We start from the raw sequence: 16961 nt of genomic DNA on the forward strand, positions 1-16961 counted from the left end.
CTGTGTTAAACATAAACGCTCACTAAATGTGGCACTGTAGCTTTAGGAAAATGAGAACTAGGGGAGTTGCAGTCACTCAGTCTGCTCTCTCAAGGCTTATTGGGTGTGTGTCTGTGTCTGTGTCTGAGTCTGTGTCTGTGTCTGTCTGTGTGTGTGTGTGTGTGTGTGTGTGTGTGTGTGTGTGTGTGTGTGTGTGTGTGTGTGTGTGTGTGTGTGTGTGTGTGCGCACACGCATGTGCATGTCTGTGTGTGTTTATTTGAGCGCACGTGTACTCTTACAGAGATTCTCGTGAGTAATGGCAATGAGATAAGTAAAAGCTGATTCTTGGGCCTGGGTTTGTTGTGTCACGCACATTGAAAGGCAGCTCTTGCTGCCCTGGTTCACCAATATCTCAAAAATGAACATGCTGCCACCAAACTGATGCATTCTTGACAACAGGCCATGTTGTAGCTGCTGATTGGTGGATGTTGCACATTGCCTGAGAGATGCCAAAAAAAATAAATGCCTTCTACTGTGGCTGTAAGCCCGTCCCTGTGAACTCCTCACACATTCAGTAAGCCTCATCGAGGCCTCCCAACCTCCCAAAATTCACAGTTCTTGCTTAAAATACAGAAATACAGAAGAAATCAAATATGTTTGCTAACCTCTCATTTTGGTCAATGTTAATTCTATATTATTTCCTCAATATGTAATTTAGTGTTTACTGATTTAAAAGATAATTCCCTACCATTTAAGACAATACTGTAAACACGCAACAGTATTGCAAAATTATATTACATATCTCATATAATGCAGTAAAGAGCCATGTGCTACACTAGTGTGTTAATTGTGGTTTAGCCCATTAAACGCAGGATGTTATGTTTGCTCTAAATAGTTACACTATTGCAATGGTGTTAATACCAATTTTAATTGTTCTGTTTGGTGATGCTGACTTTCAAATGCTGATTATACTTGTCAGTGTAGAAAATCTGTATCTACAGATTTCTACAGATGTGAAGTTTTTTAATACAGACTGGTTCAGCTGGCTTCCACCCCTGCCTTACACACCCTGGTAACCAAGCCTTAAATTGTAGAGACACGAACATGCAGTTAAAATTAGTTGAGTATGCAATTATTTAAGTTACCAAGGCCAAGATTTCTTTGCGACCAACCACCTCCTTCAACCTCCCTGTGGTTGCTGGGAGCAAGTAAAGACTGAAGAACACCAAAGTTCTCACAGCAGTTGGAGTTCCATGCCGAGAGCTGTTGAACGAGTAATTAAATGGATTCAGGTGGGTGCTTAATCTCTGTTTTGTTTAGCTGGCTGGATGTCGGGTTCTCTGCAGCCGTCAGCCTGATATATGGGTGTAGAGAAGAGGCCAAGGGAGTGGAGTGGGGATTTGTTGGCTCAACACCCAGATAGTGAGAGGCCGTCCTACTTGCCTGGCTGGCTGTATGAGTGGAAGGATGGACGTAGAGATGGATGGGAGGGATGGATAGAACAGCCGTTACTGTGAGAAAACTTACTTGGCCTAACCAGCCAGGTTGAGGCATTGAGCCAACCCTAAGCCCACCACCAACCTCGTCCAACCCAAAGATCGATGCAGCCAGAACATCCAACCCTGCCAACAAACCCAATACAGCCCCCAAACACTTCAGGGCAAAGCAGACTTTAAAACTCGTTTTACTAGTCAAGTATTAGGCAGCACCCACATTTTTCTTGTGTGCAATCCACCACCCAGGAGAGGTATAGAGAGAATGGAAACAGGTTGTCGGACAAAAGGTTGAAAGCAAGAAAGAGAGATATTTTTTTTTCTTTACGAGGGCCCACACCTGGAATAACAGGAACAAACAGTTCACATTTTCTCTGCCAGCAGCCTGAATCCATAACTCAAACTGCCAAGAAAGAAAAGGACCCTAGAGGTCCCTAAACCCCAAACTCCCCACTCCTCGTCTTCTTGCTCTTCAACCCTACCTCCTTCACATCTGATTCCTCCCTTCCCCTCCTTCTCCTAGTTCTCCTCACCCAATTTCAGGCGTGGCTGAACTACAGCTGCGCCCTCACTTGCACTGGCTTTCTCCTCCATGCCACAGCCTGAACAGAGTGAGCCAAATCAAGAGCTAATCACCACCAATTGTCCAAATAACCTTTCCCGTGTGTGCTGAGGGAATGGTGGAGGGGGAGCTGGAGAATGACGGGTGAGGAGAGGAGAGGAGGGAGAGAGCCACGAGGTATGCTAAGTAGAGAAATTGAGGGGAAGAGGGGGGGGGGGGTGACCAGGGGACCACCTCTTTTTATGGAGTACAGGCGCGGGCACTCAGCAGCGCCACATTATCCCTAATGACTCTCCGAGGTCTACTGTTGACATTAGCTGTCTAGCTATCAGAGCCGGCCTGTCCCGTGGCTCTGTTTCAAAAAATTGACAGAGGGGAGAAGCAGTGTGAGCAAAGGCACTCCAGTCTAGCCTCAAAGTCCAAAATATCCAATCAACCCTCCCACCAGCACAATTGCAATAGAACCAGACAGATACATTGACAAATATTATCTGCTGATTTCAATATATATGTAAGCAAATAAGTAACAAGAATTTGCATCACAACTAAAACTAAAGTTTACTATTTGAAGTTTGCTATTATTAGGTTGCTATTAGTGTTGTTACTGACAAATTTTCAACTAAAAAATCTTGAAAAACAAACAGTATGTTAGTCACAGATCATTTAAGAGCAACTTAACAACCCTGAAAATCTTTTTCCCCTTTTTTTCTCCTGACCTTCACTGGTTGAACTTATCACCTTGCTGCAGTGATGTAGAAGTGCACTCCAGAGTGTGTCGGTACGCTGGGATATCAATGTTGGGTGTGGTTACAGGTGCAACAGAGCACACCTCTGAACATACCCAGAAACTCTCAATCAGAGGTCAGTCAAACATTGCTCTTCAGCCTGGTGTTAAGTTGCTCTTTAATAACCAGTTAGAAATCCTTATCAAAAATGTTTCTTTACATTATATGTTTATTTAAAAAAGGAATATCAGCCAATATATCTTTATCAGATTTTTAAATTACCAATATTGGTGTTGGTCGCAAAGATCCAGTATCGGTCGAGTTTTAATACACGCTGTTGGTTGCTTTTTTTCCCCCTCTGAATCCTGTGTGTCTCTTTTGCCTCATCTATCTCTCCACCTGTCTTTCTGGAACTCCCCTTCTACTCCCTCCCACCCCCTAACAGTCCGTACTCTAGTCTATCAGCAGGGTCAAGTTGTGTGTCACTCAGGGCATAAAAAGAGATAGTGGTGCTTAAACTCTGAATAGGAGTGAGACAGCCACAGGAATACCCAAACTAAACTACTCCTACAGCTTCACGCTGAGTAGAAGCATTTGTTATTCATGGAACCAGAACCATCCATATGTACTTTTTCTATGTGTGAACACCTCTCTCTGTTTCATATACCACCTTCTAATTTCACTCTCCTCTCCTCCTCTTTTCTCCCTCCTTCTTTCCCTCTGTTATCATGTCACACTCTCTCTCCATATTTCCTCTCCCTTCCCTTTCTCTCTTCTCCCATATCTGCTCTGTCACATCTCCTCATCATGTTAATCTCTCCACTTCCCCACTCCAGCATAGGAGAAATGGTTATTTCACTGGCCAGGCTAAACAAACTCAAATGCAACACCTTTTTCCTCCCCAAACATTGATTTTAGAGTGAGGGCAAGCGGAGAAGCTGATTTGCCCTAAGGCTGGTTTTTTGAATTATTTATCCCCCCATTACTATATACATGACATGTAGACAGTTTGCCTATTTAGAGGCTGGAAAGAGCCTATCTTCCACTTTTAAACTGAAGTTGACAGTTAATGCTCTAACAATGATTTTCTTGAATAGCGTTTTTACAAGACTCTTATTTCTTATGAATTTAAGACATAAATTAACACAAAATACACAGTGTTTTAAAAACAGCCAAGTTTTTCTGGATACTTAGATGCATTTCACCTCAGTTTGCCTCCAGGAAGTAATGGCATATAAATAACCATAGCAACCAATCCAGTCGTCATCATAACATGGAGGCAACAGTCTTTTGTGCCCACCCCACCCCACCCCACCCTCCCCGCCCCCCACTGTGCTTTGCATTTTATCTGACTCCAGCTGTACAGCTCTGGACAGTTTTTAAGCTCCAACAGAAGCGGCAGCAGAGTCTCTGGTACAAAAAGACTGATTGACGTGAGGGACAAAACCCAAGATCTCTGGACTCTCTGGCTTTAACTCTCTATCCTTCCCTCCTTCCTCTCTTCTCTTCTTTCTCCATTTCCCTCTACTGACTTTCCCTTTCATTTGAGGCGGTATCTAGAAAGCCAAAGCAGCACCAGTACAGATGGGATGTGTTCATTTGTGCGTGTCAGACAGCAGTGCATGGCATGTAAGTCTGACAGGTTGGACAATTCCAAACAACCAGGGGCTATTCTGCAAGGCTGGCTCTGACGAAGACCAGTGTGTGTGCATGAGAAAGCGAGAGACTGTAACTAGCTACACTCAGAACAACAGGCTGATGCTTCCAGCTGTCACTTACTGTTGTTCTTGTCTTTTCTTGATGCACACTCGGTTAACCACCCTATAGTTTACTTCTCCAGGCTGAGTCTGAAGCAAGTTTTTGGGCATTGTGTCTTTGTGGTGAACATTGTTCCTGCAACCGTCTTTCAGCCATTTTATCCTCTCAACTTTCTCGACCTGTACATCCTGTAGCAAATACATCCTCAGTGTGCTGGTTAGAGCCCAGATGGGTGTCAGAGTCAATCGAATGGAGCACAGAATTTCAAATCTTCCCCAGGACACAGCACCGACTTGATCCCCTAGAGTTGACTGTCAAAACTGTGTGAATTTTCAGCTAGCAGCTGGTTAGCTTAGCATAGTATAAAAACTGGAAACGCTGGGAAGCATCTAGCCTGGCTTGTCCAAAGGTAAAAATAATCCACCTACCTCTAAACCTCGTTAACACGTTATATCTTGTTTGTTTAATCTGTATAAAAACGAAAGTGTAAAAATCTAAATAAAAAATGACAATTTAGCCATTTATATATAACCTCTAAGTCCAAAGTTGTTGATCTCCAAAGGTGGTTGTCCTCTTCACCCACGGGTTATTAATATCAACTTTTTATAGGAAAAAGAGCAGACCTTGGGTTCCAGTAGATATGTTGGCATTTAATCACAATGCTGCATTTGAAAACAGTTTCACAGCATTTAAGAACACACTAAGTCACTTTTGTGTGGAGCGCTGTTTACTGCTGGGTTTATACCAGAGTAAAACAAAAACAGAATTTCTAATTTCACCGAAATTGTTGTACTGCATTGTTTTCATTTTTAAAAGCCAATATATGCTGGATCTATGTGAAAATACATTTGTACAGAAGTTCATGTAGAGGATGTGTGTTTAATTAATACAATTTTCTTGAAATGAATGTATAAGTTTGGCACTTTTGTATAAATGTAATACTAAAAAAAGAGAGTAATTGACTTTTCATAACACAGCAAGACATAAATGGAATTCATTAAATGGAATGCACATAAACCAGACTTAGCAGTTTGATCCAGTCTCATCCAAACTGATACAGACTAAATTGTATGAACAATTTCCCTGATGGAGGCTCAATAGCAATCAAACCTTTTTTTTTTTTTTTTTAACTTTCTTTTGTTGAAAATTCCATAATGCAAAGATGAATTCCTTCAAATTTAACTCTCTAACAATAAATTGTGAAAACATGCTGAAACCTTTAAATCACCTTCTTTTCCTTCTTAAATTGCCTAACTGGAGCCCAGTGGTCACGTTGCTGCTTGCAGCTTTAATCTATTCCTATTATGTAGGCAGGTGGGAAAGTGTGAAGGGTTCTAATCAACTTGTCATCCATTTCACACTTGCCAGGTAAAATGAATGTTCGTGAGAAGAAATCACATCAGTAGGGAAACGAGGAAAAATTAATATCAGAGTAGTTGATGACAGCTAACGACCACAGAGTTTGTGGCCATGGCCAACTTCAGCAGACTAGTCTGATGACTCACGGGCCAACGTACTGCGGTAATTCAATTCTGTCAGAAATGAATGGACTAAAAGCTGCATGTTGATGGTGTTGTTTTTTTGTCTACCAGATAATATTTATTATACCCAAATGTACTAGATGTCTTGCAGTGTTGCCAGTATGTTTTTTTTTTTATCCCAAGAATGTGACATTTGTTGAAGTAGAAGAAAAAAGAAAAGAAAAAAAACCACCACTTATGTCTGGGTTATCTTCCTGTTCCAAGATGTTTCCTACATTTAGAGACATTTAAGGTTTGAAAGTAAACATTTGCCAGAAAACCGCAAACCTACCGACAAAACACGGGGGAATTCCAGCACCTAAAAAAAAAAATTAAAAAAAACGTGATGAAATTCTGCCAAGAAAGAGACAAAGGTGCTAAAGCCCAAAAAGGAATTATCCAATTTGTTGAAGGTTTTTAATTTATTACTGTTCATCCTTGCCAACACAATATTTTGATTATCTGCACCGTGATACTTTTTGAATGAAGACACGATTATCATTTAACAATAGTATACTGGAAAAGTATAATATACATCTCTAGTGAAGCAAGTAAGTAAATACTAGAGTAAATAATAATAAATAAGTACATATAGTAATTCGATCAACCAAGCCAGGCAACCTTTAGATTTGATCCAACAAACATGTTTTTTGCTTAAGACAAAAAAGGAGAGGGTTGGAGTCGCTTGGCTAAAATGTGTCATAGTCTCCACACTGTTCCGCGCTGGGACGTAGATAAATGCCATCACCAACAAACTGCCAGCTCAGAGGCACAGGGGTCATGACAGGGAGTCACTGGTATGAACTCAGTGGTGGTGGACTGAACAGCTGCCCCACTCCCTGTCAGGTGTTCATCAGGACAGTTTTGCCCTGCTCTGTTTCTCTCACTGTATCTCTGTATGTCATTGTATTCATTTTTCTTTTCATGTCTCTCTGTCTTTCTCTGTCTTTTCTGTATCTTTCATAGTTTCCTCCTTTTATCTTTTTCTTTGTAAAAGTCCTTTATTTTCATCAGCTTTCTTATTTTAGCCACCAGCCTTCTTACTGTACCTGTCTCCGAAAATGTTTCTTATTTATGAAGCTTGGGTCCTCTTTCTACATTTTTCCCTTCCCACTTCCTTCTGTCATAATGTTCTTTCCTCTGGGAATTTCCCTTTAAGTTCTTTCTTAAATTTTTTCAGTACAAACTGTGCGTCAGTTGGCTGGTTACTGATCATAAAAAGCTTTGTTCAATTTCAGCTTCCCAGAAGCAAATACATTAAAAATTCTGGATCAATAAAACCGTTCCACAGACTCCACGAAAAAAAGACCTGGGCTTGAGATTTGAAATTTTGAAAGATGTCAGTAAACAGTTAGAGTAAAATACATTCGATACTTTCAGTTGGACATTGGAAAATCTCACATCAGTTTTGCTTTTGTATGTTCCTGACACTACTATCAGTTCAGTGTGTCTTACGTACTCACAGTGCAAAACATTAGAAATAAAAATATATATATAGATATATCTGAAGCTTAAGTTTAGCTGCATCCAAACATTTTCAGTAGTCACATAGCAACTGCAGCAGTAACTACATTACACAAAAATATCTGTATAATATTTGTATCCAAAAAGATGCCTGGTGTACAGGAGGCCTAACCTCTGTCTGAGCCACAGAGAACCGTGGGTTATGGGATATGTTAGCTGCTGTAAGACAGGGGTCAACAGTCATGGGCAACTGCCACGAAATACTGCAAGATGATTCCCAATATATGTATTCTTGAGTGTCTGTGTGCACAAAGACACACACACAAACACACACACATATATATATATATATGTATGTCTGTGTATGTATATATATATATGTATGTATATATGTGTCTATCTGTATATATATGTACATATGTATATATGTGTGTTTGTGTGTGTGTGTGTGTGTGTGTGTGTGTGTGTGTGTATGTATGTATGTATGTATGTATGTATATGTGTGTGTGTATGTGTGTATATGTATATATATATATATATATAATGTGTGTGTATGTATATATATATATATATATATATATATATATGTGTGTGTGTGTGTGTGTGTGTGTGTGTGTGTGTGTGTGTGTGTGTGTGTATAATGTATAAAGGCACATACAAAATGTACACAGCATACACTTTTTTTTAGTGACTCGTGTGTGAATGCCTGAATGTTTATACGTTCTCTTTGTCTGAGATTTTCCTTTTTTATCCATCATCCTCTTTATATTTGGCTGTTTCTGCTTTTTAATCTTTGATATAAAGAAGGTCATGTTTCTTTTCCGTCTTTTTTTTCTGCTCGCTCTCCTCTCTGTGTCTGCCACAGTGACATCTGTCTCTTGCAATAGCATCAAAGACTTAACAAAATGAAACACATCCTAGAAAGTTGTCAGTTATCTTGAGTGTTACTAGAATAGGTGGAATTTTCAATATATGTACAAATAGTTTTTTGTTTACAAAAACAAAATATTCTGTGGATAATTAATAGTAAGAAGAAAGAAAAGGCTAATAAGCAATTCACAGAAGTTTGTTAGCCTATCATTCAGTAGCAAATATTAGTGACTTGTCCATGCCTGTTTCAACAAGAAAAATAAGATATAATCTATAACCATGTAGATAATACTGTCTATCTTGCCGAGATAGACAGACAGTTGATGTCTTAAACAACAGGACTTTACGGGAGATTGACTCATCCTACAAAAGTATTATTACTGTTTCAGCAGATACTTGTTACAGTTGTTTGCTGATAGGAAACTGGTGTGAAGGTTGTCACTACCTGAACTAATTGGTAGAAAAAGTATATTTAAAATAAATATTCAAATGCTTCTTTATGCTACTTACAAGAGCACCAATATAGCTATTACAATTTTTTTTTAAAAATAAAACAGTGTACTTCTTAAGCTTATGAAACCCCTCTGGGTAATATTTGCTAAGCAGAGCAAGTAGCGAATCTGGATTGTGGGTGTCAGCTGCACCTGCTCCTGCATGAGTAGAAATCTCTGTGCGGCACCTTTTCTTTTTCAGCTGCAGTATCTGCATTCTGCTAATAATTTTGCGTAAAGGCCTAGAAGAGGTGGTAAATGCATGTTATTGTTCTCCATAGTGTGCCTTTTGCACCGGCCCCATCGCCATGCACAGGTGGTCCAAAGGTGCTGAGCAGGCCTGAAGCAGAGTTTTCTTTTATACAATTCAGTCTCACAGCTGCACATAGTAAAGCCTAACCCTTCCCGCATATCTTTCATTCTTCCATCTTCTTTTCTCTATTAAATCGAAGAGTGGGAGCCAGTTTACTCAAATGGCATATAATATATTACAGTCTTCATCTGCAGGCACAGATAGACTGTCATATACAGATACAGTGTATTTGCGCACACATAGGCTCAGGCACAGACACATTCACTCACACCTCACCAAATATACCATATATACAAAGACCTTCGGCGAGTATAGATGGGAGAAAGCGGTCTTAGTCCTAGTTCAGGTTTCATCTACCTACTGTTCCAGGCATTACCGTGTTGTGTAATGACTCACACACTCACAGACCTCTGGAGAGTGTGCCCCAAGGCTGAGGGCAAGGTCTGAGCATAACACGTGGGTGGTCCGTCCATCCTTTCCAGCGCTTTGCTTTCGTTTGCACCAGAACCACCACAGTGACGTGTTGTGGTTCTGACCAGCTCTCTCCCTCTGCCCTCATACAGCAAAGAGCCACTTCACTTTCCCAGCCCTGATGACAGAAATGGTATACGCCTGGATCATTTCATCCAGCAAGAGAGCGGCGAAAGAAAGAAATGCAGTGTCGGGATGTCACTCGCGTACATGCAGCTGCCCTCTTAAAAATGTAGCCGAGCTTTCGGCTCAGCTTCAGTTTTATCGCATTTAAGTGTCAAGACAGCTGTCAAACGAATATGTTTTATATCCACCGCAATTTGTACATTTTCATCATCCTAAAATAGCTCATAAAGCCTCCATCTTTTATAGGCAGTTTCATTTCTAGCATCTTCTCTTCTTAGGGTTGATCCAATATTGCATCAGAATGATTGCCATGGGTTTCCAATTAGGAGGGAGGAGAAAGAGAGAGACAGAAGGAGAGAAGTGTAGGTTACAGTTACGGGAAAGAGAAATTGAAAGGATGGTAGAGAGACGTTAAGAGAGGGAGAGGGGGAGAGGAGAGCAACAGAGAGGAGAAGTATGTGAGGAGGGGGGAGGGCCAAGGGCCAGCGGAGTCAGAGATAAGAGGCAGCAAGAGTGATTGAAATAGGATTAGTGGAGACAGGCTCTGCATCCCGGCCACAGCATCACAGTGTTAAACCTGCGCTTCACAGGGACTGCCTCTGTCACATCAAAGCCTCCCCAGGCCTGGCTGGCAGAGAGGCAAAGGAGCCGCCAGCAGGGTTGTCCGAAGCCACACACACACACACACACACACACCAAATATATGAACATTCTCCATCCGTCTCCAATGTGTCTCCATTATGACCACGAAGCTGGCTCCTTCCACCTTGTCTTTTCATCTCGCTGCATTGTCTTTGTGGTGTGTATTTGGACCATGGATAGGGTGCATTGATGAGCCATCTTTAACATTTAATGAGGCAAGAAGTGATTAGTTGGCATTGGAAAGCTACTGTCTTCTGCTCCCCCAGAGTCCAAACAAAGTTTTTAATGAGAACTTTCCCCCATTTTGTGCCAGAAGCACTGAGCTTTTTAACTGCTTCCCAGACTGAAAGCATACATTTTTTTCACTTAAGTACTGAAGCAGAGCAGACACCTGTGTGCAAATAAACAGATAGGCATACAGGAACAATGGGTTTCTTGCTGTTTTATATTAATATTGAGGCATTTGTTTTAATATATCACAATTTTTGAGTTTGTGTATTGCTTTATGCTAATTCCCATCTAGCTTTATTTATCAAGAAATGGTTTCTCAGTTGAATTTCAAAAATTATACTAAATCTATATGTATATCTCTAGATGGATATGAAACCCCATGTGCCGTGATACACGATTTTACCCATATCGCCAGTTCTTACTTGTAAGTTCCTCTGCAGTTTGTATCTCAACAAATGCTGCGATACTGCAGTTTCTAACCCTTCTCTGCATGTTCTCTAATCAAATGAAACTCGCTGTTCCATGTTCATCTTGTGTACTTGAGCTTGAGAGTGTCTCAGTGTGATCAAACATTGCACATTGTCCTGTTGCAGTAGATTATGGATCCCTATAACTAAAATGGCCTTTTTACTTGCTGAAGAGAGACAATCCACTGATTGGCAGGTCCTGTCTTTGTGTTCATATTAGTATTTATGTGTTTGTGTACTCATACGGTATCTGTATTTGTGTTATGAGAGCTGGTAGTTTTCATCTCAGAGCTCATCAGTTCATATCCACCACGGACCCCACCACAGCATGCAGCAAATAGAGTCTCCGCCACTCGTTGAGAAATGGCACAATTATCTCCTGCTGGTGAAATATGGGCCAAGATGCACCAGTGCTTCTTCTCCAAAGAATGTGTGTGTGTGTGTGTGTGTGGGTTGGTCTTTGTATGTATGTGTGTGTGAGTGTGTGTGTGTGGGCCAAACAGAGAGAGCCTAGCTGTATTTCCTTTACTCACTCATCGTGAAGTGCATTCAACACACAGTGAATTGTTCTCACTTATGTATTTAAATTCAGGCATGTACACATCACCAACACACGTTTAATTGTACAAGCAAAAGTGCAGCTGTACGCACATATACAAATATATACAGTATATCCACACAGGCAAACTGTACTTAAAGTGCTTGCCCTGCACACAAAGCAACATGTAGCAGTTTCAGCTGAGACAAGCAGATAGAATAACTCACTGTCAGTTAGCCAGTAAGTTCAGTCCTTCAGTTCCAAAAATTCATAGCAACCTGCTGTGCATACAGAGCTGTGGAATAAAGAAATGTAATACCTTTCAGTTTAGCAGGGAGCCACATAAACAACATGTTAGTTTATGATTAAAGTGGACTTTGTGAAGTTTTGGCAATTTCAGTTGTTGTACTGGGTTTCACAAGGCCATACACTGCATCTTACAGATTTTATGCTTCTTATGAATAGGTTATATATATATATATATATATATATATATATATATATATAGATTCTTTTTTTTTTTAACCAGACTCTTTTAACCAAATTTTTCTGCAATGAGGTAGATGAGTATTCTTACAGGGTTAAAGGAATAGTTTGACTTTTTGAGAAATATGCTTATTTCCTTTCTTGCCAAGAGTAAGATGAGAAGACTGGACTGGAGCTGGAGCCAGCAGGCAGTTAGCTTAGTTTAGCATAAAGAAAGGAAAACGGGGGGGGGGGGGGGCAGCTAAACTGGCTCTGTCCAAGGGTTACAAAAATCAAACACGTCATGTCACTATTCCTTGCACTCACATGTGAAAGGCTATTTTCTGTTCATTGTTTACTTTTAGGTGTGAAAAGAATTAATCAAAATTGAATATATTTTACTGTATACTAATATAACAATTTAACTTTTAAGACCGTACACTGTGCATGTAGGCTTTTAGACCTTTTGAAAATGTTCAGTGACTCTTTCAAATGTCAGAGGGCTGCACATTCATTTGAAGTCAGCCATACACGTAATGTTATTAACCTCAAGTGATTTCTCTTTCCAGTGGCTTTTGACATTTGTGCTACTTTGTAAACTGCTAGCTGCATCTAAATGGCAGCGAGTATGGAAAATAAAACTTGTACTTTAACCACGGGACGGCAATTTGAGTGAACTGCCCCGCCAGTCAAAGTTCCTATGGGTCATTCTGAGTCAAAAACACTAAATTTCATTTCTCTGTGTTTACAGCTATGGAAAAATAGTGTCAACCAAGGCCATTCTGGATAAGAACACCAATCAGTGCAAAGGTAAGTCATGTTTTCGTGCACCAGCTATCACTCCTTAGACTGTGTCTTGTCACAGGACGAGCAATCCAAGTCCTTTTTAGACATCAGCGAAGGAAGCTGATGCACCGCAAATCAGTAATTTAACAAGGAGCTGGCTTAACACTGCAGGAAGGCTTTGGGTAAAACACCTGCTTATGGATGGTGCTGCCCTGCTTCAGGGGATAAGCAGGCAGGCAGCCACTGCTTCATCCCCTCCCTAGCTCCTCTTCGATTTCCTGTTTTGTCATATAGAAGACAATCTTTTGGGAAGTGGGTTTCTATAAAAGGTCCATTAGTGACTGCACAGTAAATGGTGCACGCATGCAGCGATGACATTAGTTGCTCATTTAAAATTGTTTCTTGAGAACACACGCTACCCACATTTACATGCTTGAACATACACAACCAATTAGACGGCTAATAAACTTGTCGGGATTAGTTAAACTTTAATTACTATCATTGTCACAGTCACCATCCCAGGGTGTTTGCTCTGTTTTCACTTCAGCCACCTGCATCACATGGCTATAAATACATTCCACACACTTTTTATTTTTTTGTGTAATCAGTTTGTGATGATCGAGACCAACCTAGTGTTCAGTGAGGGGAAAGTGAAAGAGGGAGAGTGAGGGAGTGAACGGAGCGATGGAGAGATGAGGAAAAAAAAGATTGGTGTGCTACTTGCCCCGAGGTGCCTGGCAGCACTGTTTAAGAGCTATTGAAGTTCCATCAATACTTTTAATTGCTTTTTGTGGTTTCCCGGGCTCTGAAGTGTGGCCTTTCAAGGTGAAGCTGCCTTCTTAACCCTGCTCCACACCTGAGTTTATCCTGCCAGGCATTCTCAGGGTCAGAATGTTGAGGAAGAAAAACCTCTGCCTCTTAGAGGATAGAAAAGAAGAGCTGATTATCTTGACAGCCCCTTTTTTGTTAGTCCTACGGGCTATTAAAGACAAGACTGGATGCATGTTAGTAGGAAGGATGTCTATACAGGTCACAGGACACAGTACAGGGTGGATTAAAGAGGAGAAAGGCAGATTTGGAGGAGGTTAGGCAGATTGAAATGGAAAAAAGGAGGCGAGGCAAACCTCTTTCAGTTTCTCTTACGGCAGAAATAGACCGTGCTCAATCACAGGTTATACCTCTATGTGTCCACCTGACCTGAGTTATGCACAGCACAAAAACAGCTCAGCTTAGCACTATGTTGTGTGGGAGACAGTGTTTCCCATAAGTCACCTTCCTGGAATGCAGCGCTGCTGAAATGCCAAGAAGCAAATATAAGCAGAAGCCTTTTATGAGTGGAAAGGATGGTCCTGCTCTGTACCCAGTGAGAGAGGAGGAGGTGAACAGAGGGTGGATGTGTACGAGCACAACGAAAGAGTGTGAGGAGAGAGGCTGTGTAACCTTGATGAGAAAATTACAGTTCTTTAGGGTTTGAAAGACAATTTGAGGAAAAGAGAAACTACACAAAAACACAATATTTACTGCTACAAATCCACAACTCTCCCCATATGTATCTCCTGAAAGGTGAGCACGTATCAAAACATAAACGAGCCAAGCAGGTGTATTGAAGCCTGATGGGCTGGCGTGTGTCTGTGCTCCTGGCAACAAAGCGAAATCAGCACATCGCCCTGATCTAGTCACGCATTGTTTCCAGTCATATGACCCCTCGACCCTGACACTTGTTTAAATGTCAGAGCGGTGGCTTATCACTGCTGTGCCACCATCGCACAGCGAGCGTCCCTCTCCTCCATCTCGTCTCCCTCTCCTTCTCCTTTCCTCCCCCATTGTTTTATTTGTGTTTAGTTCACCTCAGTGAGCGCGCTGCCAAAACAACGTGAGAAAAATGGGATAGAGAAGAGGTCTCTGAGAGAGGCCTAGCTAAAGCAAAAGATCGACAGTCAGCCTGTAGAAAACAAAGAGGCTTACTTATCTTGTACTCATTGACCAAATTTTCCACTCTCCACTTTCATTTTTTCTTTCCACGCCTTCATTTTTTTTAAATTCAAAAGCTTTTGGTTTTGAATTGAATTGAATCTGACAAGCTGCCACATGAAAATTTCAGTCCATGATTTTTTACATTGCTGTTTGTTACATTAAAAAAATCTTTGCATATGACATGCAGCTATTCAGAGAATACGTAATTAGATGCAGAGAAAATAACTTCATAAAGCACAGGCTTTGCAGGTTTTAGTTTCTTTTTGGCTGACTATTAGAACGGGGCTAAAATTTGGTCGAAAGGGTTTTTTTTAGACATCTAGATCCCATACACAGAGAGAGTAGTTCACCATGACAGGCTCTCCTGGACATATATCTTGCCAAAAGCTGTACAAAAGTGGTTAAATTCTTTACATAAACTATAGCATTATTGCCCGGGTTTACAAGTTAGTTGCCACCACAACTTGTTTACTTGCACCTAAAGCCTGGATTAGTTTATATAGCTACTGTAGGGATGTTTGTGTTCATGTACCTTTGCATACATCTAGACTATCTACCTATATACTATATGTAGCATTTCACTATTCTGTAATACATAAATGTTATATGCTGATGAATGCCTTTCCATAACAGAAGTGTTTTATTTGTTATGCTGATAAAATACCAATAAAAATAATTAAACCAAGTATGAGAGAGTGATAGGAAGATGTATAGCTTATAATAAGTGAAATGGAATAGTGACTGTGGGAGTGAAGGCTGTCTGTTGTGGAAAAGAGGAAAAACAGTGATGACGCTTTCAGTACTTACAGGTCAGGTGTCAGGGAAATGCGTATTTTAGTGTGCATACAAACATAAATCAACACGGGTACGGCGCCCACGCACAAACATGAACACATTGTTTCCCCACTAGCACACATCTATCCATACATTTACCCTCAGTAGATGAGTGCGTGCAAGCGCTAAAAAGCCCTGTTTGAAGTACCACAAAAACCACACGCTAAGACCATGTATTACACCTCTCCCACGCACTCAGACACAAAGGGCACACACGCACACACACACAAAGAATAATAGTACCACCGCACGCACTCAGACACAAAGGGCACGCACGCACACGCACGCACACACACACACACACACACACACACAAAGACTAATAGTACCACCGCACGCACTCAGACACAAAGGGCACTCAAACACACACACACACACACACACACACACACACACACACACACACACACACAAAGACTAATAGTACCACCGCACGCACTCCCCATCCATCTGCCTGAGGTGTGTTAGGCTCTTGCAGCAGCAGTGGCCATGCAACAGATCTATCAGTCCTTTTCCTAACATCACAGCATGTGTGCCTGCCTGCCTGTTCTGGCTGCTCTCCTCCACCACGCAGGCCTTTCAATGAGCCTCTCTATCTTCTCAGCGCTGACTCACTCCCTCGCTCCCTACCTTACTCTATGACACACACACATACAGGCTTTCCAGGCACAACAGATGCAACTAAACTGTGTATGCTGATAAATACTCACACACACACACACACACACACACACACTTTGGATGTAGCCCAGTTCAGAGAAATGGGAACAGGAAGTTGTGCAAGGGCTTTAGGGCTGTCAAGCACTGTGGTTGAGTGGAAGTATTCAGCTCTTCATCTCTCTCTCTCTCACTGTCATGCTCCTCCACACTCTCAAACTGTTTCTCCTTCCCTCTTTGTCTTGGTTTTTCTCTCTCACTCTCATACCCTATCTATATATTTGTCTCTGCACTTTCCCATTTACTATAGAAATAAAGCCAAGACTTGGGGTTTGCATCACAGATGGAGCGGGGGATTGAGGGTGGCAGAGGGAGAGAGAAAAGGAATAGATTGCGAGGACCCAAAACTGCTCATTTGACATCCATGCCCACAAGGGCCTCTTAAAAGGCAGCATTTGAAATAAAGCAGGGCTGACCGAATGGAGACATTTTATTTTTCCTGCCAGTGCCCGGAGGCAGAGGAAATGACCTCAGCCCTTTGAAGGACCTCCGTTTCCTCCTCCACCGCCGGGAGATAAGGCTGTGCCGAGATTC

General features: G+C 41.3%; 1 protein-coding gene across 10 annotated transcripts in view; it reads left to right on the forward strand.

Moving 5' to 3' along the window:
* The window catches only part of rbms3 (RNA binding motif, single stranded interacting protein), a 271775-nt gene that overhangs the window by 122424 nt on the left and 132390 nt on the right, over positions 1-16961 (forward strand). For all 10 annotated transcript variants that reach the window (XM_040121928.1, XM_040121926.1, XM_040121936.1 and 7 more), the window contains one exon: positions 12868-12926. In XM_040121928.1, coding sequence (XP_039977862.1) covers positions 12868-12926 — 59 coding nt within the window. The remainder of the gene's footprint in view (positions 1-12867; positions 12927-16961) is intronic.

The sequence above is a fragment of the Xiphias gladius genome, chromosome 24 (assembly GCF_016859285.1).
Source record: "Xiphias gladius isolate SHS-SW01 ecotype Sanya breed wild chromosome 24, ASM1685928v1, whole genome shotgun sequence".
NCBI classification, from domain to species: domain Eukaryota; kingdom Metazoa; phylum Chordata; class Actinopteri; order Istiophoriformes; family Xiphiidae; genus Xiphias; species Xiphias gladius.